Raw genomic sequence first — 25,399 nt, 5'->3', positions numbered from 1 at the left:
AATAAACATATTCCCTGTTCCTTTGATTCCTCTCAAGCTCTCATCTCCCATCTGATATTTCTAATAAATAAACATGAGGCTCTTCTCCTTCTACATTCATACATGCAGTCAACCTTATTCCTTTATTGTGATATCTTTCTAACAACCAGACCCTGGATCAATATTCATAATCACCAATATCCCTCAGAGCTCAAAAAGCATCTTCCAACAGATTGTGAAAGAGGCTGGTTTTCAAGACGAAGCTTGGCTATGAAACATGGCACCCATCTTGAACCGGAATCTATTTTCATATATGTAGATTGGTCCCATTCATGTTTAGACACATGTCTCCTGCTGTGTGAATTCCTCAAGTCCTTTCCCTGTTTGCCTTCTCATATTCAAAAGAGATATTTCTTGATAAATAAACATTAGGCAGTTATGTATTCTTACTATATCAGCAAGGTCCAAAAGAGAAAGCAGCTCTAACAAAACCACTATATTCACTTGACCGAAGAATAAACAAAGCTATTCCTTCCCAGCAGGGAGTTGTAACCCTAACGTTGGCAGTGATAGTGTCTTGCTCAGAAAGTTGAACCCCAAAACTGGACAGAAGAGCCCCATTATCTGAGCCACACCAGCTAAAAATTCATATTCATGGTGCTCACTTTGATTTCTCATATCTTTCTCCTCTGCCATCTCTTATGCAGAATAATAAACATGACTCTGCTCAGCTGTTTACATATTCAGACATATTCCTGATTCTGATATGGATATTCTCAGGATAATGAGCAGACTATTTACATTTAACTTTCCTTCACCATCTTCACTACACTCTTTGCTCACCCCTCCACCGTCTCCCATTTTCTCCCCCCTCCCTCCTTTCTGTCACTCCTGTATCATTCTTCCTGAATCTCTCTCGCTGTGAGCCTCTCTCTCCCCCTGCCTCTCTCTCTCTCTGGGAGATGAATTGAATATGTAAGCTATTGGATGTGAATGAATAAAGCATCCCGTCTCAAACACACATTGGTGACACCTTATTAACCACATGTCAGCTGCACATGACAGCTGGAGCACGCGCAGTTTCCATTCACACACACAAACACACACACACACACACACACACACACACACACACACACACACATCCACAGCATACACATGTGCACACAGATACTAATGCAACTGGTTCACACCCACGCAAGCGTGCACATACACACAGACAGAAACACACAAACACACACGTATAAACACAAAACTGGTACACACACATCAGTATACACGCACACACAAACCCTCCTCATTAGTCTATATTGTGTTAGTGACTTACATTTTATCAGTCAGACACAGTGCAAGTGGATTTGGAAAGACATTTGACATTTCAAAAGTTAAACACAACACAACATTATCTATAACCCAGAATATATAAATCAGGAGAATGACTTTGGTCAACTGCAGGGTCAGGACTGATTGTATAAACCCTTGCGGAAGTGATTATTCAACGATGGGTTTGTCTGCTAGCTGCAAACGGTATCATGTTCCCCTACTAATTTACTACATACAGTAGTAACTTAGCAGTCAATAGCTATAAATGAGAAACCAGTTTCGTCTACCTCATGTGTGTCAACGGTAACTATAGGGGGCAAGGCTTAGCGATCTAATGCAGCATAAAGGAAAATTCAAATAGATAAGAAATGAAACAGTAAAGAAGAACTGAAGAAAACGGGAGGAAATACAAGACAATCAAATAACCTTTAAGATAATTTCAAACCCTCACCTCTGACGATCAGCCCTGCAAAGTTAGACACCCCGGAGCCACGGTCTGATTGGGTGACGCAGCGGTACAGATCTTGGTCCTGATTAGTGACTTCTTTGAGGTGGAAGGAGGCTGCGAACCGTCTGTGGTTGATGTTTTTGGTCAGAGCCACAGGAATATCCTCTCCATTTCTCCTCTGGATCACAGACAAACACACAGAGAGACAGATCAGGAGCTGCAGAGGCTGTTAGTGGGTTGACTGCCTTGCTCAAGGTCACAAGGCACACACAGACACACACACAAACACACACACCTCCCCTCTGCCTCACTGACAGCAGGTTTGAAGGTCATGACTACAATAGAGCCATAATGAAATCAGCAGCTATTAAACTCTTAATCATGTTAGCTGGTAGGATGTATGGCGTGGAGTGTGTGTGTGTGTGTGTGTGTGTGTATGTGTGAGTGATTGCGTGCGTGCGTGCGTGTGTGTAAGACACTATATTGCTGGATGTACCAATGCTGAGGGTCTCACATGGAGAACAATGTTTTTTCTCTTCGTGTTTGCCTATTTCCACACCATCATATCTTTGGCATGTAAATATATAGATTTGTAGTTATTATTTTATTATAGTTCACATTATTCAGCATTACATTAAACATTACAGTTTCTCTCTAAATTTAAGGCTTGGTTCACTCAAGAGACCCAAATATTCTCATTTACCTCTCATGTAATAAGGCTGTGTAGATTTTATTATTACACAAAAGCAGTAAATTATGATATGATTTCCATTTAAGTGAGTGTTTGCAGATGCATGTACCTGTAGCCAGAGTTTGTTGTTCGATGTGTCCCGTCCTGTAGCGATACACTGAAATGTGGCATTCTGTCCGGCATTCACCTCCACATCCCCAAGACGCAGGAAATGAGGGGATTTATCTGCAGCAGACAAACAAATGAAGGACATTAGATTGCAGCAAGGTTATAAGTACTTTAAAATATGTGTGGTTTCATTTTATTTATCTGTTTGGAGGTGACAGAGCCAGAGGGAGTTATACAAACAGGTCAGGTTATCGCAAACAGACTATACATTTCAGGACATTTTCTAACCCTAAGGAACATGTTCATTATTACTGCGATTAGATTTTACTGCAGTCAGATGAAACCGGAGCACGGTGCTCTGCATTGCCACTGGGAGCTAACATCAACGTCTCATCCTGTATAGATAATTCACATCGCTCCCAATTCTTAACTACTATGCTAAGATATGAAATATGCCTTTTAGACCCTGAAGATGCAGTTCGGCTATGACATTTTTATTCTGGGGAGGTGATTGCAATCATAGATAGCAGTTACTATGGTGAATGAAAACACACACACACACACACACATACCCATCCACACACAAACTTGTGTGTGTCCAGAAATGCAGCTGTGAGAATGAATGCATCCACTGTGGAGACTAAGTACTAGTTTCAAATACTCGCTCCTCTGCCTTTAAAGGACCAGGGGCTCTTCTTTTTATATTTTCTCGGATTGCAGGTCACTTTATCAACAAAATGAATGTCATTCAGAGGCAAATCTCTACCATCTGACAAAGACAGGGACAACAGGAGCAGCAGGACCTCACAACCTGTACAAGAGGACGGTGGGAGACAGTTCATTTTGATGACTTGTAATCGATAGAATCTATTAAGAAACAAAATTGTCCTTCTGCTCCAAGACAGAAAGGAGTTGTAATTGTTTCCTTTCTCATGGGGACCATCCAGATACCCGCCTATGGCTCTCGATTAACAGACCCCTCCGTTAACAGTAACAGTTTGTCGTCACAACTCTTTTCTGGCCTCTAGGAGTAAGGAGACACTCGAGCAAAGGAGAGACGAAGACTTGAGACTTAGCGAGAATTTAAAACTGGATCGCAGTCCTCATCTCTTTCCTGTCAGTATGAGACAAGACAGCCACTGTTCACTTGGTGGGTGTGTGCGACCGTGTGTGTGCATGTGGGTTACAGGGAGAGAGAACGTGCTGAGTGGTCAGAAACTCCTCTCCCTATGATTGCCCTAATACTGTCTCATTTCCCGCTTCACTCTCTCCTATCCCCTCTTCTTCTCTGTTTCTCTCTCTCCCTTTTTTTTATTTCTCTCATTTTTCTCTACGACTCATCTTTCTCCCCTCCCTGCATCCTTTCTCTCCTGTGTCACCTTCCCACTTATCTGCCCATTCGACTGCAAAGGAAACCATCCCAGGTACAGTCTAATTAGTGGCCAAAGCTATCAGCGTCTATTCAGCGAACTACGACTAATTGCTGGCATGCTAATGACTCACCGCATGGGTAGCTGAGCACCTGAATGTCGTCAATGGCAATGAAGCCAGCCTTGCTGTCCGAAACCTCAGCTTCGAATATGACCTGAGGAAAGAAAGAGAGAGATTTAGCCATTAATATCACCATTATTATCAATGTTACATAGCTGAATTATCTTTTTTTTATCAGGTAGTTTTTTGAGATCAAGATGTTTGTTTACCATCCATCCATCCATCATTTGTAACCACCTATCCCGGTTTTCAATTTACCCTTTCAATGTTTTTGTTGTTTTATTGGTTCAAATTTCTGCCGCTGAGTGTTTTTTAATTTTTTTTAAATAAGGCTTGTGAAATTGAACATCTAAGTGATCATTGAAGGTCTTCCTGACAATGGTTTGATGCTGAAATCAAGGTCTGACCATGCCCATGCCATTACAAAAATACATTTAATGGTTTGAAAGAGAGTGCCTTGGACTTTTCTTTTCTGATTTGTATGTCTTCATGTATTCCTATCCAAAGAGCACCTCTAAGAAACTCAATTTGACTCCAGGATGTGCAATCACTTAACTGACATCTTAAGCATACAAGATGTAGAAAAGACAAAATCCAACGACATGAAATAGACTGGCGATAGTCTTTGGAGAAAACTTCAACGTACACAACTGATGTAGTTCAGTTTCATTTCCTGTTTTGTCCTCTTTGTAGATTATATATCTAATGTGTCACTTTCCACTTCCAATCTCTGTTTTTCGTGCCTTTTTGATTTGATTAGTCTCACCTGTCTCTATTTAGTCTTCCCTCCCTTGTGTATTTAAGTCTGTCTTTTCCTCTCTCTTTGTCAGATTGTCTGTTTTGGTCCTTACATCAGTCCAACGTTTCTTGTCTGTTCCCTGATCTTGTTTTCTCCTCATGTTTTTCCTTCATTTGTTGCCTGTGTCCTCATCTTTTTTTTTTTTAGAGAAGCTTGAGATATGACAGGAAACAGACAGAGAGCGCGGGGGGATGACATTCAGCAAAGGGCCCCAAGTCGGACTCAGACCCTGTTTTTTGTTCCGTCCTCCTGCCTGCCTTGGTGTTTTTGTGTAACCATAACACATAACCTACAAACGATTGGCGTGCACATGAAAATCCTATAAAGCTATAGTTAAATCATCAAACCTTGGTAGTATTGTGCGAAATGAGAAACCGTGCCTCTGAACCAAGTTTTTTTAGATGCATACTGAGTGAACTGGAAGCGACAAAGTAAAACTATTGCCATTCAAATTTGCTGTCAAAGTGATGGATCTAATCTAAGTTGTCACAGGATAGATAGAAAGTCAGTGACAGACGCCACTGATGCGCATTAAACTGGATAAATACAAAGCTGCCATCCTGACTGCTGCTGGGTTTATACATTCTGGCCAACAAGCTAGGCAGGATAAATGAGATACTTCCTGTTGGATCATAGTAATCTCCTTTTGTACACATAAAATGGCTGCCACAGAAATGATAATCAGTAATGAAACCGAACGCACTAAGGTAGAGAATGAGAGAATCTATTTGTTCTCCTTTCCTTTCTTATCCCATACCTCTCTGTCTTTTCCTTATTCTGTTGTCATTTCATTTTCGTCTTACTACACCTATATTAAAGGAGTCATCACCTGGTTTTTTACATATCTAGTCCCTCTTGGATCGCTTTGGATCAATTCTTAAAACTTATTAGAAAAAAAAAAAAAAAAAAATCAAACATAGAGCTTGTTCTGACACTTTTTCATACCGCGACTTTCTCACGCGAGATTATGCGCGAGGTTTTGACCGGTCCGGATGTGCATTGTATTAATATGTAATGAGGTGCGCGTTGATTGGCCGCAGGAAGGACAGAAACGGACTGGGGGGCGAGCCTGCATGCACACACAGACTCCAAAACATAAACAGCGCGCTGTCATGGCGCACACACTAAATGACGAACCTTACGGAATTCAGGCATTTATGTACGAGCCGGAGTCGGAACCCGAACGGGAGAGTGAAGAGGCAGAGACGGTGGAAGAGACACGTTTACAGCACGATGTCTCTGAATGGTAAATTCTTTTTTTTTTCCTTCTTACTTTTCACACTCGTGTTTTACATGTAAGACCTGAGTTTTAATGCTGGCGGTGACGTGAAAATGACAGAGAAATAAGCAGATTCGGCGTGCTCACTCTGGCTGAGGACGGCTGTGAGCCGATGCTTATGCAAGTAGCCTCCTGTGGTAACGTCACCACAGGAGCAGAGTCCAAATCTCGTGCTTTAGGAACGCACACTACTGTGCGCTATTCCTGTTCGGAAAAAGAGCCAAAGCGAAAAAAATAAGCCACTTTCAAACTCCAGCTTTTCAGGCAAGTTTCAACAGAGGTCCAACACCAATATGCATGATTTAACGAGAGAAATTGTTTTATGGACTACAGTTGTTTGCTTTTTCATCGATTTTATTGTAATTTGAACCATAGCTTATTTAATTAACGTCATGTTGTACTGAACGTGACTTGAAACTAGCGATTTAGACCATAAGCTTATTAGAAAACTGTTTACGGAGGAAATATTTCAAGTAAGAAGTAGGGTCATTTCCTCATAAGCTTAAATACAAATCAGACTTCTTTTTGAAACCAGTGGCATCAACCCCTGCTGGCCATTAGAAGAAAAAGGCAGGTTTAAGGCACTTGAGCAAGTATTTAATTTTTTAGACCTGAAAGCTACATCATTATTTCATACAGTCAAGGAAAGACACCACAGAAGGAGTAATGACTCATTTCCTTCTAAAATAAATGGAAACAACAAAAGGAAAGCAGCAAAATGTGGAGTGGGATGATTAAATTATGATTGTGATGTAATATTGCTTTCTGGTTGTAGTTTCCATTCCTAATCTGCTTCTCAAAATGTTATAGATTGAGTCTTAATAGTGCAACATGTGCTTACATTTACCACCATCTCAGTGCTCACCTATGCTCACTCTCCCGATCCTCCATATCTTCTTCCCACCCGCCTCATTGACCATAGCCCCCCAACTCGCACCACCCTTTTTTTCATCTTCTTTCTGGCCATTTCTCTCCTCTAGCTCCTCTCCTTCTGTCTCTCACTTGCCATCTCTGTTTTCTAACAGTGTTTACTCAGAGAGGAGCTCTGTAATGAACAGAGCAGAGGAGGTCGCTATCAAGAAAAGAGACGGAGGGAGAAAGAGTGTGAGGGGGTGAGCAGTTGTTGTCATTCATCACCTGTAAGAGGAAATCTGCCGTGAACTGTTTACCCATAGCTTATCATCCCCTGCTTGTCACACTCTCCCCCTCTCTGTCTCTCTCCCCTCCCAATCTATCTTGTCTCTCTCTCCTATCATCTTTCACTCATAGCTCACTGCGGAGCACAGCAGAAAGACATCAGTTGACTTTTAATACCTTCATCTCTGTCTGTCTGAAGAGCGACCCGCCTGTCTGTCTGCCTGTCTCTCAGGCCGGCCGATCGTTGCTTATTATTATAGTCACGTTTGTCTTGGCAGCCACAACATGACCTCATGACCTCTCATCCTTTGTGTGCCCATCTACGTATGTGTGCGGATGTATAAATGTAGTCTTTGTGAGATGTCAATATCTACGAAAATATTCACTTCAATTTTTAACAAATCACAGCTTTTTTTCAAGTCATTAAGTCCAACGAAAATCTTATGATTTGTAAGTTCCTTGTCTTTTAGGTCTCTGAATGCCGATTATATTCAAATCAAAATGATTACGCAATTAAACTGTCGCAGTTTGGTTCAGTTTAGTCCAGTTTGAGCACAAAAAACTAGTTGGTTAGGGTCAGGAAAAGATCATACTTCAGGTTAAAATAACTAACTTATGTAGGTGACATCACTTATGTCATTTATGAACGTTCACTTACTTACGTTACATAAATTAAAACAAATCACTCTTCACTCTTTGTCACAAACGGGATGCAAACTTAGATGGGAAGTGCTGTTGACTCACCAAGCCATCCCTGAATCTGACTTTCTGTCTCTTTATACTTCTTACAGTGTCAAATTTAGAAACATGAGGCCACTTTCCTTGCTGAGAATTGGCTGGAATGTCACATGAATATTTTCAAAGTGTCCATTTTATTGTTGTTTTCAAGTCTCATTTCTTTGACTTAGTTTCAGGTCTATTGCTCTGCTAATGATCATGCATTGGAGTAAGTGGATTTTAAATCAACTCCCTCTATGCCTGGGGTCACTGCAGGCTGAATGCAATTCATTGCTCACTTTGTTTTCTTGTAGAGTTTAGATCACAATGCGTTTAGAGAAAGCAGGTGGGTAAACCCAGCTGACACTTCTCATGACTGAGAGGATTCAACTATAAACGGTCCCTGTCTGCCCATTTATTAAACACTTTTTATTCAGTGCCCATACATGCATACATCAAAGTGATATATGTGATCGCTTGATAGGAGGATGTACGCTGTCGTCCAACCCTGCTGTGGAGTGATTATGTGTCAGTGCTCAGACTTCAATGTCCCAGAGTTGCTTTGCGGATATGAGAACTTTTAAACCAGAGCGATCAGTAATCCTGCCTCACAATGATGACACCAGTCAGTCAGTGCATCTGACAGCTGCCTGATCAAAATACTATCTCCTCTGAGATGACCACCATCAGATTCATGTATCACAGAATGCAAGGGATCTTAAAGTTGATAATTGCTGCTAACTGAATTGAAATATTTTTGTATTGTAGTATGGTATTGTCTATGATGTAAACTATTGATAATGCTCAACTCAAACCATCAGTGCAAAACCCTACATGTTACATTCACCGACATATATGACAAAAAACAAACAACAACAAAATTGAAAGCTTAAAGTTTAAAACAATGAAATGTTTTGCAATGAAAAGGTTAATCAATTATCAAAATAATTATCAATTAATTTTCTGCAGTTCAGTCTGATAAAAATCAAGGAACTCATCAACTGAAAGTTATTTTTAAATTTGATTCAAAATAAAGAATAAATAAAGATCACCATTGTAAGAGCTACCTACAGTATATATTGCTGCATGGGCGTGTGTGTCTATATGTGTGTGTGTGCATCACACAAAAGTCTGCATGTGTCTAGTCCTCCCCTGGTGAATGCAGTCTCATTACAACTCAAGCTAAAGTGCTAACACAGAAACATGTTTGAACATGAAAAAATAGCTTCATAATCTCAAATCCAATAACCTGTTTCATAGCCTGAAAAACCTACATAAGCCTCAGCAAACCCGGATGATTATGTTCAATTAAAACATGTTGACACACGAGTTTCATGCTGGTGATCTCCTCCTGTAGTCACTGAGGGCCAGTTGAGCTCCAGATGGGCCATTTGGAGGATGCTTTCACACTTCGCCTTACAGTAATATAAGAGGGTCCCCAGGCTGTGTGTGTTAACATGATCAGTGTTTGTGTACGCCTGCTAGGACAAGCTATCACTGAACATGCACATATCTGTCAGCACCAGCCAACACATACACGCACAGATTACACTGACTGACTGTCATAAATTAAGATTGAGAAGAAAAAATCTAAAAATACAAATGTTGAGCTGAATGAATCGGTCCTGCAGTAATATTTCTACCTCTGTCATGATAAAGTTCAAGGCTTTGGGATCATGCCATCAAACAAGACACAACATCACTGACAACAATATCAATGTCCAGCGTGGTGACACACGCCCATGCATGCCAACGCACACCCAACTCATTTTTCTCTCTGTTTCTTTGTAGCCTAATCGTCACCTCCTGAGCCTCAGTCAACACAGATAAATCAAATGCACGCCTCACAGCATGTGAATGTGTTTGCATGTGTGTGTGTGTGTAATCACATGAAATAAAGTAATTGGTATGTGACAAAGGGATCATGCCTAAACACAGCCGTTGGTCGCTATGTAAGGAGTTACCTGATATTCATTTGGCCAAAAGGTGGAGACGGCGAGTTCCGCTTTCAGCCAGTCTTTACCTGAAAGACAACATTAGATTCAACACCAGCGATTAAAATCGCAAACATGTCAGGTTTAGTTATAAAATGAGTATTTGGTGCTCTGAGCAAGTCTTTACCAGTGTAGGAAGTCACGTTCCATATAGGGTTGGCCAATGGACCCTTGTTTACCTGCAAATAATAAAGAGAGCACAATGTCAAGCATATTGAAAAATAAAAAAAAGGAAATATACAGACCTTTTTGTTTCCTCCTTTTATTTATTGCACTGAGATGTATATAATTACACAAAAATATTAATAATGCCACAGATTATAATACAAGAAATACACTGTAAGTCATGTTTTTGTGCTTGTCCCTTACAACGACAAGGTCAGGGTCAGCTACACCGCCACTTTCACGACAACTGCAACGATTAGCTGATTGATGGATTAGAAAATTAGAACCCGGCTATTCTGATAATCAATTTAGTCATTTTTTTAAGCAAAACATTTTTTTTTTCAGGATTTACAGTTTTTCTTTGTCATTCATGACAGTAAATTAAGATTCTTTGTGTTTCAGACAAAAGAAGCAATTTGAATACATGATGAGAATTTTTCCCAATATTCTGAAATTTTTAACATTAAATATAAATCGAGTAAACGCAGAAATCATAAGCAGATAAAGCAATATTGAGCATAATTGCAGCCCTGGAATTTTTTTTTTGAAGTAATTTTGCTTTGACACAGATTGTCCTACAACGGCCATTCACACACGATACTCTCCTGCTTCTCAGAACCAGGATATGGTGGAACCAGTAAAATCATCTGTTGATTCATACTAGCTGCATAACTTGTGGTTGCATTTCACAAAATCCAGACCACTTTTCCCCGAGGTCCTGCCTTGTTTTGCTTTAACTGAAAATTCTGTTTACCATCTGTCATTATGACAGACAGACAGATTTAACTCATCTAGAGATGGTTTTTGGAGTGAAATAACAGAATAATGCAATCTAGCTTGTGTTTTTCGTGGAGTTAAACTTTGCCTCAACAAGGGCAAACTGCTTTGTTGAGGCTAGTAAAGGCATTCAGATTGTCTTGTTTAATCTCAAAACTAACACGGTATCATGTAAACTGAAAAAGTACAGCCAGTCAATAAATGACTGTGTCATATTCTGTTTTATTGTGTTTATTCTCGTCACCTTAACCAGGACATTGAGGGTGCCAGGGCTGGAGCCGTCAGGGCTGGTGAGCAGATAGTTGAAGTCGATACAGTGAGTGTCGTTCTCCTTCATGACTGGGAGCTGAAACCTGGCCTTCTCCCCAGGATCATACTGAGAGACGTCCACGTACATGTAAGAACCTGGAAGCAGAGACAAGGAGAGGGTTTTAAGAGATTTAAGAAAGAAAGAATGAACTAATAGGATTTGAGTTGGATCGGCCTGACCTGTAAAACAGCTAACTATTGATTGCAGCTGTGTGTGCCTGCACACCACATACCTGCTGAAATTCACTGCTTGAACAGACTAGCAATGGTGCCCGCTGAGGGGATAGTTAGTGTTATGACTGGACTTGCCAGATAGTCAGCTGTATGCCCACTGCCTGTGTTAAAAGTACCTACGTGAGTAAACCAGCTGTCTTTGCTACTGTGTAGTTTAAATATAATCCACACTGATACAGAATGAAGGGCCAAGACAGAAGGTTTTGACATTCCTGAGAAGTGGAAATTTACGGTGTTCCTTCTTAAATTCTCTTTGTTTTTCAATTATTCCAGACATAACTTCCATATCTAATCATTTTTTAAGGGCCAGTGTGCAGGATTTAGGGGGATTCATGGACAGATGTGGAATATAACAATCATAATTAATGTATAATCAACTGAGACGAAGAATCACTGGGCTTTTATTACCATTGCACGAGCCTGTTATATCTACAGAGGGAGAAGGGCCCATGTACATATATTGACACCTTGATACAGTGAATCCTTCTTATGGAAGCTCCTCAGTGCCGTTTGAAGCCAAAAGAAGCTCGACTTCTGCCAACCTAGCCGGCTATCTTCCAGTTTAGTGTCTGGCTAACTAGAATAGGGACATTCAATCATGTAGCTCTTTGAGACTTTACAAATTTTACTGGACAGAATGGATCAAATTAGCTAGCCCCTGGGAAAATAGTCATTACGCAGGGGCTGTGACACTCAAAAAAATGTATCCACCTTTTTAAAGATGCTTCTTTTTCAGCTACTGGGAACAAATTATTTGTAGGCCACAGTGAGACACCTGATATCATAGACATGTTTTTTATAATGTAATTACATGATATAGCCCCTACGAAAACTGGCAGGACACGTTTTTTTCATGTAATGACATGGTTTGGCAAATACGAAAAACTGGCTTCAAAGCCTGGCGCTTGGCCATGTTGCACCGCCATGTTTTAATAGTAGCCCAGAATGGACAAACCCACCTCTGGCTCTAGAGAAGGCCTTTTCATGTTTTTAGCATTTTTAGCGGCCACCATAAAGAGTGTGAGATAAAGGGTCTCAGATGCCATTTAATCCTTCACACTGACTTCATATCTCAGTGAGAAATAATCAACACCACTTTAGGGAGGAGGAAGTATCATGTTCGCTGAAGAGGTATAGTACATGTTTCTGAGTTTCAAATGGAAAAACGGGCTAACAGATAACTAATATTTTTTTCCCATCTATTTAATCTTTAATTGAGAATGAAATATATATGATATATTTACTTCATAGTGATAATTCCAAGAACTGACAGTTGTAAGATATTATAGTTAATCTAAATTTAGCTTCTGCGTTTGTTGTCTCAATTAGATGTTATATTGTGTTGTTTTTAACAATATTGTACTTTGGTTTTCTTGTCTCTTGTCTTGCAATGCTTTTCACTTTAGATCCCACTGTGCATCCTGCAGCGTGCCTATGACCAATAAAAATCCTTGAATCTTAAATATATATATATATCACAACCGACCTTGTTTTTCTTTCTGATAGTCAGTCTAACTATGTACACATCTCTGTGTATTGTAGTCTCCTGGTATATTACAGGTATTCTCTTGTGACAACATTGTGAGTCCAGTCAATTATAGACTAAACTCCAGCCTCTGAATTTGGCCCTCTCTCTTTGACATACACACTTTCAAGCGGTGAGTTTCTTGTCATGGGAGTAAAACCCCCAAAAGAGCCTTTATTCTTTCCCTTTATGATAACATGTTTTCACTTGCTTCTGTTTCTCTCATTCCTCTTGGGCTTACAGTAAAAAAAATAAAAAAAAACAGTCATCATTCCCCCTCAGACACATAAAACAACCCCCTGTTCTTACAACTGTGTCATTTGCTTCTCCTTTGTGATTGCAGTGCTATTTCTCTGCAAGCCAGCAACAAATAAACACAGGAAGAGAAGAGAAAAGAAGAGAAGAGAAGAGAAGAGAAAGTTCTTTCTTTTACAATCATCATTTAATGTTCTTATGAAATTATTTTTTTCTGGCTCCACCTTTTCTTTTTTTTCCTGTCCCTGTTGTGATCAATATGGCAGCCATGTTGATACCAGTCGCTGCAGTTTGCACAGGCTCCTCAACCACACTAGCCAAACGACACCTTCATGCACCTCCTCCCTACAACTATTAGTTTTGTTCTTCTAGTATGACAGGAGAATGTTTTCTTTCACTGCTGATGCTAAATGTGCATCAGGTTCGTTATGCCTCACTACTCAGTACTATACCTTGTACCTACAGTAGCGACTGCAGGAAATGGAGCTCGAGATAATACATAATCTGAGTGTGCTGACAGGACAGTCAGTCAACCCATCCAGATGTTCCAGTAATCAGCTCAGACTTCAACCAGATGTTGTTCCAGTGAAATATGATGAAATGTGATGTGATAATCTCACATTAGCTCTTCACAAACAGAGCGAAGGTAGCCATGATAGTGCTTAATTTGATCTGTAGAACAGAACTGAATAGAACCTGTGCTGAAACAATTCATTGATTAACTGGTTAGTAGAACTTAATAATAATAATGAATTCATAAAAAAATAATACAATTTCATTGTTAGTTTCATCCCTTAATAGATTAGAAGAGAACAAGAGACCGATTACAGAACAGAACAGATAACAACAGAGTAGAATAGAAAAGAGCAGAATAGAACATGAAAGAATGGACCAGAACAGAATGAAACAGAACAAAGTGGAGTAGAAGAAAATAAAAAAGACAGAAACAGTACAGAACTCAATAGAAGAGATAAGAGAAGAAGACAAGACAAAAATATGATAAATGCATCCTATTCAATATAATACAACACAATATCTGTACTCCAGTTAAACAAACACAGCCCTCCGTTAATTCTATTTGCATATTGCTCCATCACAATATGCTCTATACAATGAGCTTGAGAACAATAGTGATTACCGCTTATTGTTTAGCTAATCCACTGAGAGAAAACACTTTTCTCTGCAGAATACAGCAGAACATAACAGGCTTTCGACTAGTGCATACAAACAAGAACTGAGGGACACATGACCAAACCCTGCATCCTAGTTACTGGATAGGCCCTTCCTCTCTTCTCTTCCTCCGTCACAACCATACCACCACTGTATCTACACACACATTCACTTCTATTTTTCAGCTACAACAGTATTAGAATAATCCTACTTTCTGGTTCTAAATGTCACCAACAAGACAGAAAATGAGAACGTCCAAACTGGACTACAGCCAGCCAAAAAAACAAGACTAGGCCAGCACCATTCTCTATCACCAAATCTGTAGTCTAAATCCATCCAAAATAAACCCATGATGGATGTCACTCCTCTTCCTTCATTTCTAGCACTGATGCTCAGATGGTGACGTGAGCAAAGTGCCTTTAAGATGGCTGCCAAGATGGTGTGCCAGCTAAAAATACTCTGATCAGTCAGAGACCCAGATATGTCACAACACACACAAACATAGCAAAAATATAACCTTTAGCACTTCAGTGCCTGCAGCAAAATCATAACAACAAGTGGATTAGGTATAGGTAAAAATAGCTGAGTAATATTTGGTAAAAAAGGTCTATCAACAATGTCCAAAATAATGTTGAACAATTATTTAAAACCTAGAAGGACAAAACAATAATTATATCTAATTAGACTAATTAGAGACAAAAATAGCATTTAAAAATATGAGTAGTAAAAGAATGATGGTACATGAAACTGATACAACACCCATGCTAAGAAAGCAGACCTCGTGCTGCCAAGAACATCTGACACCTGAAGTCTGCCAGTTTCTAAAATGGCTGATGTATTTGAACTGCCAAAGTCTAAAATGGCTGCTAATAGAATGATGACAAAATATAACGATGAGGCTAAAAATACCGGCGTTACAGCCTTAAGACCTAGATATGTCACATAACAACAACAACAGCAGCAGTAGTGGCAGCGGCAGTAGTGCGGCAGACAGAGGACTATATTCTTCAGCAAAACACAAGAAGCCTAATGGGAGGTTTTCACTTTGAACATTTTATGGTACCAACCAAATTAAGTGGGATGGGCTGCCAACGATTCTGCAGTAAAATAAAAAAAAGAAAATATGCAGCTGGTCCACAATAAAGACACAAGACTAACCATGTAGTTTAATGGCTGCCCGTCATGAACACAAGTCAAATATTGAACAGATTTCAAGATTATTTTATTCATTCTTAAAGCACTGAATGGTCCAAAATGCTTGTGCGTCCTTAGCTTGTATTTCATGTTTAGCTCTATCGGATAACCAATCACTGTTCTTCATGACAATTTCCCAGCCAACTTTTGTGAGTTTTATTATGACCGAATGCTTGAAGATTAAGATAAGATAGGGGAATAAATGCGACCAACGTATAGAGTCTCTGGCCCTGTGGCCCTTTGCTGCATGTCCTCCCCTCTCTCTCATCTTTCCTGTCTGATTTACGCTGCTCCATTGAAATAAAGGCAAAAAGCCAAACTCATAATCTTTTAATAGTTTAAATCATCCTCACTGATTAAAATTCGGTATATACATTTTAAACATCTATTTTGTACAAATGTAGCATGAATCTAAACAAAATGCTTAGGAGGTACTATGTCAGAATTTCTATTTTATTTTCCTATTTCCACTCAGAGCTAACTGACCAATTCTAGTGGCATCAAAATGTGCTCTTAATTATTGTTATCATTAGTTAATTGCAGATAACTGTATCAATTAATTGAATATTTATATCAATATGATACCGTACAATACAGTTTGATCCGATACAATGCAATATCATATGATACGATACAATATGGTATGGTTAAGTACAGTATGATATGGTATAATGTGGTACAATGCAGTACGATATGATACAGTCTAGTACAGTATGGTACGATTTGATAAGGTATGAAATTCAAGAGTTTTCGCACAGGTTAAACATTCACTTACATATGACACATATTCCTAGACGAACAAGGTACATCAAACTGTCATGACCATAAAATATATCATATAATATCCTTAGACCCAGATCAAACTTTCAACAACAAGACAAATCTTCAAGTATCTTGTTTGATACAACCAAGAGTTTCTAACCCAAGATGTTTGATTTACTAGACTACCACATAAGACAAAGAAAAAGCTGTAAATACTCACATTTCAGAGGTTGTTATCTGGGATTATTTTTTGAGGGCATTTTTGCTTGGAAAATCATTTAAAGTGTTGTGGTCTACAGATAAATGCCTTTGCAATCTTAATGTTAACAAATATATCTATGGTTTGCAATTTAACTTTAACCAAAGTTAGCTTATATGTGTCTGTTTAGAATTGAACACAATCAAATGCAACTATACATTTTGTAAAGCTTATTGTTTAAGTCTTACAAAGACTGTCTGAGAAAGCTTTTATATGTTGGTCATTTTAAGAATGTATAGTATGTGTTAAGAGCAGCTCTACTGAACTTTAAATGCCGGTTTTCTCCTCCCTAATTCAACATTACACAGTGGAAAGAGGACCAAGAGGAAAGACAGAGACACCGAGCAATGGCATGCCAAATAGGTTTAGAGTGGTACTGGCTGACAACGTTATGAGTCAAGAGCATTTGTTTTAGTCCACTGAGCCACAGAGCCCCAGCCCATGAATGCTCAACTGGCGCAACGCACGTTGCCAGTGTAGCATCTAGACCCTGCCATGGCGGCTAGTGCCAACATCAACCCCCGGAGAGATTACATAGAATAGTTTTATCTCTATTACGGAAACTGCCAAACCATCCCTCCACACTCAATACTGCCTTGAGCATAAATGGTGATTAGCAACTGTGACAAATCAGTGTGGGTTATAAAGAACAAAAGTGTGATTGTTGGCTGAGCTATCCAATGACTCTAAAACGGTTCAGCGTAAGCCCCTCGAATGACTTTTTTTCTTCTGCCAATACCTCTGACAATGTATAACCCTCTGAACTACGAATCAGCTAAGTAAACTTACTCCCAAAGGCCAAATACTCATAATAACCCCCTTTAAATGAAGGGGGTAGGTATCTCTTTGTTTTCAAGGGTCAAAAGCCAAGGTTTAGTGGCTGTGCTTTAAATCATGCCATGCCCTCAGGGAGACTGCATCGAGCCAGAGCAGAGCACTTCTAAATTACTGGTGGCAAGGATTGTCTGAGAAAACAACAGAGCTAATAATAGACATTAAGGCATTTAGGCCACCAACTCAACTCCTCATCCATTCCCTACAATTTCTTCCAAATACAAAACCTAGCCACGTGCTGTATCTGTAATCCCCCTCCAGCAACCTCGTTTTCCAGCCACCACATCGGTGTCCAACACCCTGCTGGCATTATTAACACATCAAATGTCAGTTCATGCTCCCGTACCTTTAGGCAACGCTCTGAACTCCCCTTTAGCAATCAACATCTCCAAATCATTAACCTGGCCTGCCACCCCCCTGCCCCTACTCATTCCACAAGCTTCCACAGGCGTTAATGCTATGCTAATTCCAGGCATTACCTCTGCGCTCTTGGGCAAGGTATTTAACCTCCTCAAACTGCCAACTCTGCCCACTCTGCATAGAGACACCGCTTGGTATTAACAATACTAAATCAAGACTTTGGCTCTGTACAATCAGACAAGACCACACGCACCAGACAGGGGGCACACACACACACACACACACACACACACACACACATTTTAGGAAGAAATGTGTGTGTGTCTGTTTATGTGGAAAGTATAAAGAGCTGGTGTTGAACTGAACCTTTCTCTAAATGTCAGCGAGGCTGGGTTGTCATGATGATAAGCATGAGAGATAAATAATGGCATCACATTGTCATGGCAACAAAGTCATAATCTTCCACAACAGACATTGAAAGGAGAGTAGATATGGATAAGTTAGGGAGAGGAGGAAAGGAAAGGAAAGGAAAGGAAAGGAAAGGAAAGCGAAAGGAAAAACTCAGGCATGTTTGTGGTTTATACATTTTTATATGGTTTCATCACTGTGGTTAGCTCCATTCCTCACACACCAGTCAACATTCTTACTCTGTGGTTTTGATTTGGAAGAGTCCGTTACTGTCTCAACACTGCAGAGCTGGTTATTGTTATAACATTTTGCTTTTAACATTGTAAAGTAGGCAACCTTCCCTGTTCCCTGCTGTTGATTAATGACCTCATATTCTGTTAATTAGACCCTCAGCCCTGAGGCAGAAAGATTTAATTTCCCCTTCATCATCATCGTGGTGAAAAAAAAACAACTGATTAAAGAGGAGAGGAGAAGAGAGGAGAGGAGAGGAAAGGAGAGGAGAGAAGAGAGATCCTTAATTTCAGTATAAGTACCAATACAAAAAATAATCATATGAATGTAAAAATGTGGGAATGTAAAAATACGCCATTGCAAGTAAAATTCTTGCATTCAAACTCCTACTAAAGTAAACCCACACATGTACTTAAAGCATCATAATTTAAGTTGAAGTTTTGCAGGAAAATCCAGTGGCTCCAACCCTAGGGATTGAGTACCCTACAGAGGGTCACAAAATACATCTGGAGGTTCCTTGAAATTATTAATTTAAAAAGAGAAAACAAAGTTCTGCACCGCTAATTTGCACTTAAGCAAGCTTTCACTCAAGCAGTTATTTAAACAAAACCATCTGAGAAGTTTAGAGGTGAAATGTCTCTTTGGTGGGACTGCTGCCAACCCAGGAAACGTGACGAGGCAACATTAGTATAATCTTTAACATTATATTTTATTTTCTATAAGCTTATTAGGACTGGGTGATATGGCTGTAAATAATATTGCAGTGTTCTGAAGCTTGATGTTGAGCATTGAACAATATGAAAAATGTATGTCAAGATGTCAAAATATTATGATTCACAATATCATCTCGACTCTATTAACCCTTCATCAGGAAATCATTATAGGAATGTATGTTATCAAGCTAGACAACTTTCGTATAAGGAAAATGATAAGCAAATATCAAATATTACAAATAACATATTAAAATAACCATCAATTTTGATTTAGAAAAATGGATGCAGCAGAATAAAAATGGTTGACATCTTGCATGGCCGCTGCCATCAGTGTATGGATGTGTGTGTGAAATTCCATCTGAATTGTAGTAGACTAGAGGTAAAAGAATTATATGATTATGCCAAAAATAAGAACACTATGTGAGTAAATGCACTTTTCCACTTTTCCCAGTGTGAGATGGATGATAAAGACAGAAGAAAGGAATTCAAATCTCACCTTGTGGGAGGTCTGGTGAGACGTACGGCACTTCCTGTGTGTTGATGTGCGTCCAGTCAAAGTCATCATAGGGATCCTGCTGGTAATCACACTGAGAGAAGCCCTCATCAAACGTACAGCTCCCTGCAAAGAGAAACACAAAAACATTTAGATCACCTTATTTGATCAGTACTTATTGACTGGATTAACTAAAATCTACATCTCTTTGATGCAGCGCGACTTCCTCTCTGATCTCATCCAGTAAAACTTTCCTTCTTTCCAGTATGTTGTTTTTCCGTGCGTGCCTCTGTCTCAGCTCATTAACAAACCACCAGGAGTCTGAGCTCCAACACTCATCACTCAAGGCCAGTCAGGATCACCTCTGACTCAACCATCAGGGCCTTCAGCTGATCATCTGAGCCCATCACCACAGCCTCGGGACAGACATGTGTGAGCTGGCCGCCCGTGGCCCCGCTCGAACAGGAAGTCGCTCTAATACAGAGAGACGCCACTTGTCCCTGGCGGCTAACCGAGATAATCAACTTGCAATGATATGTGGCTTGTACTGGCAATATTGCTGATAGAAATAGCAGGCTGGCTACTGCTAGCTATCTGATTCATTGACCTACAAGTGATGAACGGCTTGTGTTAATAAAATGGCTAGGAGAGATATGGCTAAGAAAAGCCACAGTGCCATCTGATTCAAGTCACTTATTGTTAGTGCTCCCCTGCGCCCCTCTTGACTTTGGCAAAAGTACGACTCTGTGATACAGCTAAATCTTATGAAAGTAATATTTCATTATTAATTACACTGTTCATAGGTACGTGAATGGATTAAAGGGAGGAAAGCACTGGGTAATATTGACAAACTGGAACATTGTGCTATGTTAACGGAAATACTCTGACGTCAATAAAACATTATACTGTAGATATTGTGGTTTAGGAACACCTTATACTGCATACAACATACTCTGTGTCTCAATATTAGAACTAGGGATTCAGTTAGCTAATTATTTTCACTATCAGTGAATCTACAAATCTATATTGGTTGCCCAATATTATCAGCCGATATCGCTGCATATGTTGTCACAAATGCATCAAGATGAAAACGTGTTTGGTTTCAATGTTTCATTTTAGACAATAAAGTTTATCTATTAAACTGCAAAATCAAAATTGTATTCAAACTGTGTTTATAACATGTTTGAGAATGGCAAACAAAAGTCCCATCCATTACCATTTCAGAGAGTTTATGCCTACAAACTGTCCAAAACACAAAGACATTCAGTTACTTGTCATAGCAGACAAAGAAACTGAACTGACTGAACTCGGATTTGTCATAAGGTCATAAAGTGATGAACAACTTTGGAGAAATTGGAGATCACTTCTTTTTCTTTGTGAAATGTGCACATTTCCAAGTATTTTGGAACTTCCTTTAACGTTTTCTAGTGAGTGAAAGTCATAAAAGAGTGACATCAACTTGAAGATACACAGATGGTATGTTTATACTAATTCTCAACTATCGACTGCAAAGCATGGCCGTAAGCAAAGAGCAAGCCACCATGAAGCACTATCAGCAACCAGCACTGCCAGCAACATAAATCTCCTAGCATTCAGTTAGCGCTACAGCTTTGCTACCTGTGTCCTAGAGCGAGCTGCGGCGGCTGTGATGGAGAGCAGAACGACAGGCCCTCAGATACCCCACTGATCTGAGCTCCCGCTACAGAGGGATACCAAGAGGTGACAGCCACCGCCGGAGGAGAATCAAGTTAACATCAAACTGAGCGACTGTCTTCGGCTGCCGGCTGTACGGCTGGCTGTGACTCACAGCCTCAGAGATGCACTGGATCACATTCCTCTCGGCGTCATTCTTTGAACCAGCCTCTCTTCGTGCAATTCAGTTTGCTCCCATTCAGTTCAATTAAGTCTTTGTCACAGCAAGTTACCTCCAGTCATGATGTGAAAAATGCTGGGACACGTAGAGGACACAGAGTGAAGCACGACAAAACACATTTTTATACTCCGAACAGGCTATAGTAAACTCATAAAGAATTGAAGTCTACTGATGCTGATGTATATGTGTGTGAGTGTGTATGTGTTTGTAAAACGCCATGACTTCCTGTTTCCCACAGTGTGTGTGTCAGTTTACATCTGGCCGTCAGGTTTCTCTCTCTGCATGGGTTAAAGGAGCAAAGTGTGCAACCCTGGGGTATATGCATGTGTATGTGAATATACTGAATCTACCAACCAGTATACTCATATATGTAAAACATTAGGAGATAAAGTAATATAGGGCTAAAAGCTCAATGCTGCATATTAATGTAGTATTAGAAGCAGTAACTTAAGTCTGTCTTTTAACATCTCTAACCTAAACAGCAGAGCGGGAACATGATAAAACAGTGAAGTAAAGCATCCTTCAAATCACAGAGATTCAGTTAGAAGCTACCAAATACTGAAAGATGAACACACATAGAAAACCTTCCTCCCTGCTCTTCTGCACCGACTGCTATATACCGTGCTGCTATTGAGTCCCACAGTGATTGTTTGAGGGAGATGGAGGCTTGTTTCGGGTTGGCCGCAGTCACAAAACATCACCGCAGCCCGCTTGAAGGCAGGGCCGGCACACTTTGGGCCCCATCCAGAGAGGGTTCATCTGGAACACGGCTTGACTATACTCTGCACAGATGTGGCATGACTGGGCATGTGCCAAAAGTGCCTTAAGAAAAGCATTAACGGTGGTTTGAAGAAGTAACCACATGCACAGCATCACTGTATCACTTGCTTTAGTTAAACTGTATGTCTTTGTTCCTGAACGACTCCCAAAGGATGATGTTCAAGTTTAACTAACAAGGTGGGACTATATAAAAAAACTACCTATGATTGTTTTATTGATATAGTCTTTAATTAGTTTACACTCAATGAAGAGATGAGACTCAACGTCAGTGCAGTTCATAAAACTGGTCCTGAATGGGTGTAGGGCAGCTCAAGGACAGTGTCAGACAAAAGTTTTAAATGCAAACCCGAAAGAAGGAACAACAACATTCATGTGAGTATCAGTCAAATGTATGTTATTTTGTACGCTATTTTAAGTTACTGAAGACAAAAAATCATTATTCTACTAATGGAGTGTGACTGAATTCCACTAAACTCAATAGATCACTGAAAAAAGTGCTGTGCTCAGGGCTGCTACTGAACTAAAATGTGACAATAGAATAGTGAAAAGAAATTCTGCGCATTTTTTTAAGTGATAAACTGGCTTTGGTTTTGACACTCTAGAAGCACTTAGCCTTGGTTTACTTGCAGCAACGCTCGTTTTGCCTTCTTTAACCTCACTGAAGCTCCAGAGTACATACACAAGCTCTGTTTACTTTCAAAGCTGTGGAATTTTGTTTCTGAAAGCAGGATACAGTGTACAGAAAAAATTGGATTTAAACCCACTGTATTTAAAATATGTGCTGTGGGCTTTAAAATGTGTACACACATCACACACACACACACACACACACACACACACACTTAGTTCTGATATAGTGCCATGGTCGGTGGAGGTATTTTGCTTTGGTTTAGCAATGAAGAAAAACACATCCTTGTTTTAATTTCCGCTTTACTGACTCGTTTAAAAGAATGTTTCTCAATCGTAAAGCATTCCTCTCTTCTCGACTGCACACCTCTGATAGACAATCTTGCTTCTTTCAGCTGCTAACACACAAAACAAAGTAGCTGTGTGCCCATGTTTATGTGTGTGTGTGTGTGCTGAAAATGGGGTCTGCTGAAACCAAATATGTGTGAATCTGTCTGCACACACCTCACTGTAGCTCGCCCACATTCTCAGTTAACACTTCTCCCTTTCCTCAATGTCCTGCCAACTTAAACCAACACACACACACACATCAACAGACACATGCATCTGACAGTTAATCCTTGTTGCCAATAATGAGAAGAGCAGACCTTGAACTATTATTTCACCACTGTTGGAAATAAAAGCTGATCCATGTCTTGCCCAAATGTTGTCTATCAAGTATCTGTGTATGACTGTTTCATTACTGTTTCGACATAAATATTCAAATTCCAACAGTCACTGACTTCTATTTTGCATTTCGTTTGCTCTGAAAATGGACAATGTACATTAATCAAGGCATCTAAGTTAGCTAAAAGGCTAGTTTTCATCAACGCTCCCTTTACCTGAAGTTGCTAGAGGAGGGTTTCCTCCCCGGCCAACCCTCTCTCTCTCTATTCCAGAGATACCTGGCAGTGAAGGATTCAGGTGGGACTGCAACAGCTGAAGAGGTCGATGTGTTTACTGGGGAAACTATGGATCGTGTGCGCAATAGTCACATCGCAGGGCCTGCGTTGTAGGAGGCAACTGAACTCATCTAATTTCAAGGGTACCTGACACCAGTGTGCATGCAGACTCAGCATGCGCAGCGATCCACAAATCATTAGTTCTTATTCGAAAAAGAAGACTTGGCGCCAAAAAGAAAAGCAACATCAGTTATCTGGAATTATTTCGGCTACAAGAAAGATGATATTGACCAAACACGTGTTCTGTGCCTTACATCTGTTGCCACAACGAGAGGTAACACAACTGATTTGTTTGACCATGTACGTTGGTACCACACAGCTCAGTATGACAAAAACAGGCAAGATCAGTGCAGGTTAATTTTCCGCAAGATAGCAGCAGTGCAGCATAACAGAAAGTGCTATTCAGGTCATCTTGTGAAAATTCATGTATTTTTTCATATTGCAATATATATATATATAGCAGGGTTAAAAAAAATTGCAATGTCAGTTTTTTCCAATATCGTGCAGCCCTAGCATGAATCTACGCAAAGGTAGATTCAACACAGAAGCATAAATCAAGCTTTACTCTCATCACATGATGAGTAAAATGTTACTCCTTCCTCTGTGCTGTGACTCTGCTGCTGCTAAGTAGAGCAAACACCTTAAATTTATAATTCCAGCATCTGTCATCAAAGAAAAAGAAGGAGAGATGGACAGGTAGTCCAGTCATTATATGCTCTAACACTGTTCTTGAAATAGAGTATGTACCTGTATTGTGTCTGTCTGCATGTTTTAACTGTATTATAATCTATAACACATCCCTACAACAATTTTCAAACTATATGCACGAGTGTGTGTCCAGATGGGTCATTATGCCCCCCTTCCCCTCCATTCACAAGGACACGGAGAGAGAGACAGAAACCGACTGCATGCTAATCACTTCCTAATCAGCTTCTGTGATTGGCTGCCTCGCTAATGAAATAATGGCGACTCATTTGCATAATAAAATAATTAGAAGGACTTGATAAAGGCTCAAGGGCACAGAGAAGAGCCACACATGTACACACACACACACACACAAACACACACACAAGCGCGCGCACACACACACACACAGTGACACAGGACAGCCGCAGTCTTTTCTAAAAGATTGTTGAATGGCATCAGACACAACATCTGCCACCGTCACTCAAAATCATTTTGCCATGATTTGCATTGACCTCCGCCTCCAAGAGACAAGCCAAGCAAAAGTGCTTTGACCAAAACTGTTCAGAAACATGGGTGCAGGCAGCCCCGAGGGGGTGCACCAGCAAAAGAGGTGCATGTTAATTTCCCGGTTATTAGCTTAGATCAAGATTATTAGTTGGCAATGCGGCAAGAATGTTTAACAATAGCTAGTTTGATTAACTTCCCTTTTCTCCTGCGTGATCTAACTGATCTGCAGAATAGGCAGTATCAAATCAGATCGAACAACTATAGTCTGC

General features: G+C 40.0%; 1 protein-coding gene across 22 annotated transcripts in view; it reads right to left on the bottom strand.

Moving 5' to 3' along the window:
• ptprk (protein tyrosine phosphatase receptor type K) overlaps positions 1 to 25,399 on the bottom strand; it is a 127,056-nt gene that overhangs the window by 55,723 nt on the left and 45,934 nt on the right. For all 22 annotated transcript variants that reach the window (XM_030405005.1, XM_030404999.1, XM_030405003.1 and 19 more), the window contains 7 exons: positions 19,659 to 19,781; positions 11,153 to 11,313; positions 10,094 to 10,145; positions 9,937 to 9,995; positions 4,053 to 4,134; positions 2,551 to 2,666; positions 1,754 to 1,928 (listed from right to left, as the gene is read on the bottom strand). In XM_030405005.1, the coding sequence (XP_030260865.1) occupies positions 1,754 to 1,928; positions 2,551 to 2,666; positions 4,053 to 4,134; positions 9,937 to 9,995; positions 10,094 to 10,145; positions 11,153 to 11,313; positions 19,659 to 19,781 (768 nt within the window). The remainder of the gene's footprint in view (positions 1 to 1,753; positions 1,929 to 2,550; positions 2,667 to 4,052; positions 4,135 to 9,936; positions 9,996 to 10,093; positions 10,146 to 11,152; positions 11,314 to 19,658; positions 19,782 to 25,399) is intronic.

Source organism: Sparus aurata, chromosome 22 (genome assembly GCF_900880675.1).
Source record: "Sparus aurata chromosome 22, fSpaAur1.1, whole genome shotgun sequence".
NCBI classification, from domain to species: Eukaryota; Metazoa; Chordata; class Actinopteri; order Spariformes; family Sparidae; genus Sparus; species Sparus aurata.
This window is presented reverse-complemented; position numbering and strand designations above follow the sequence as displayed.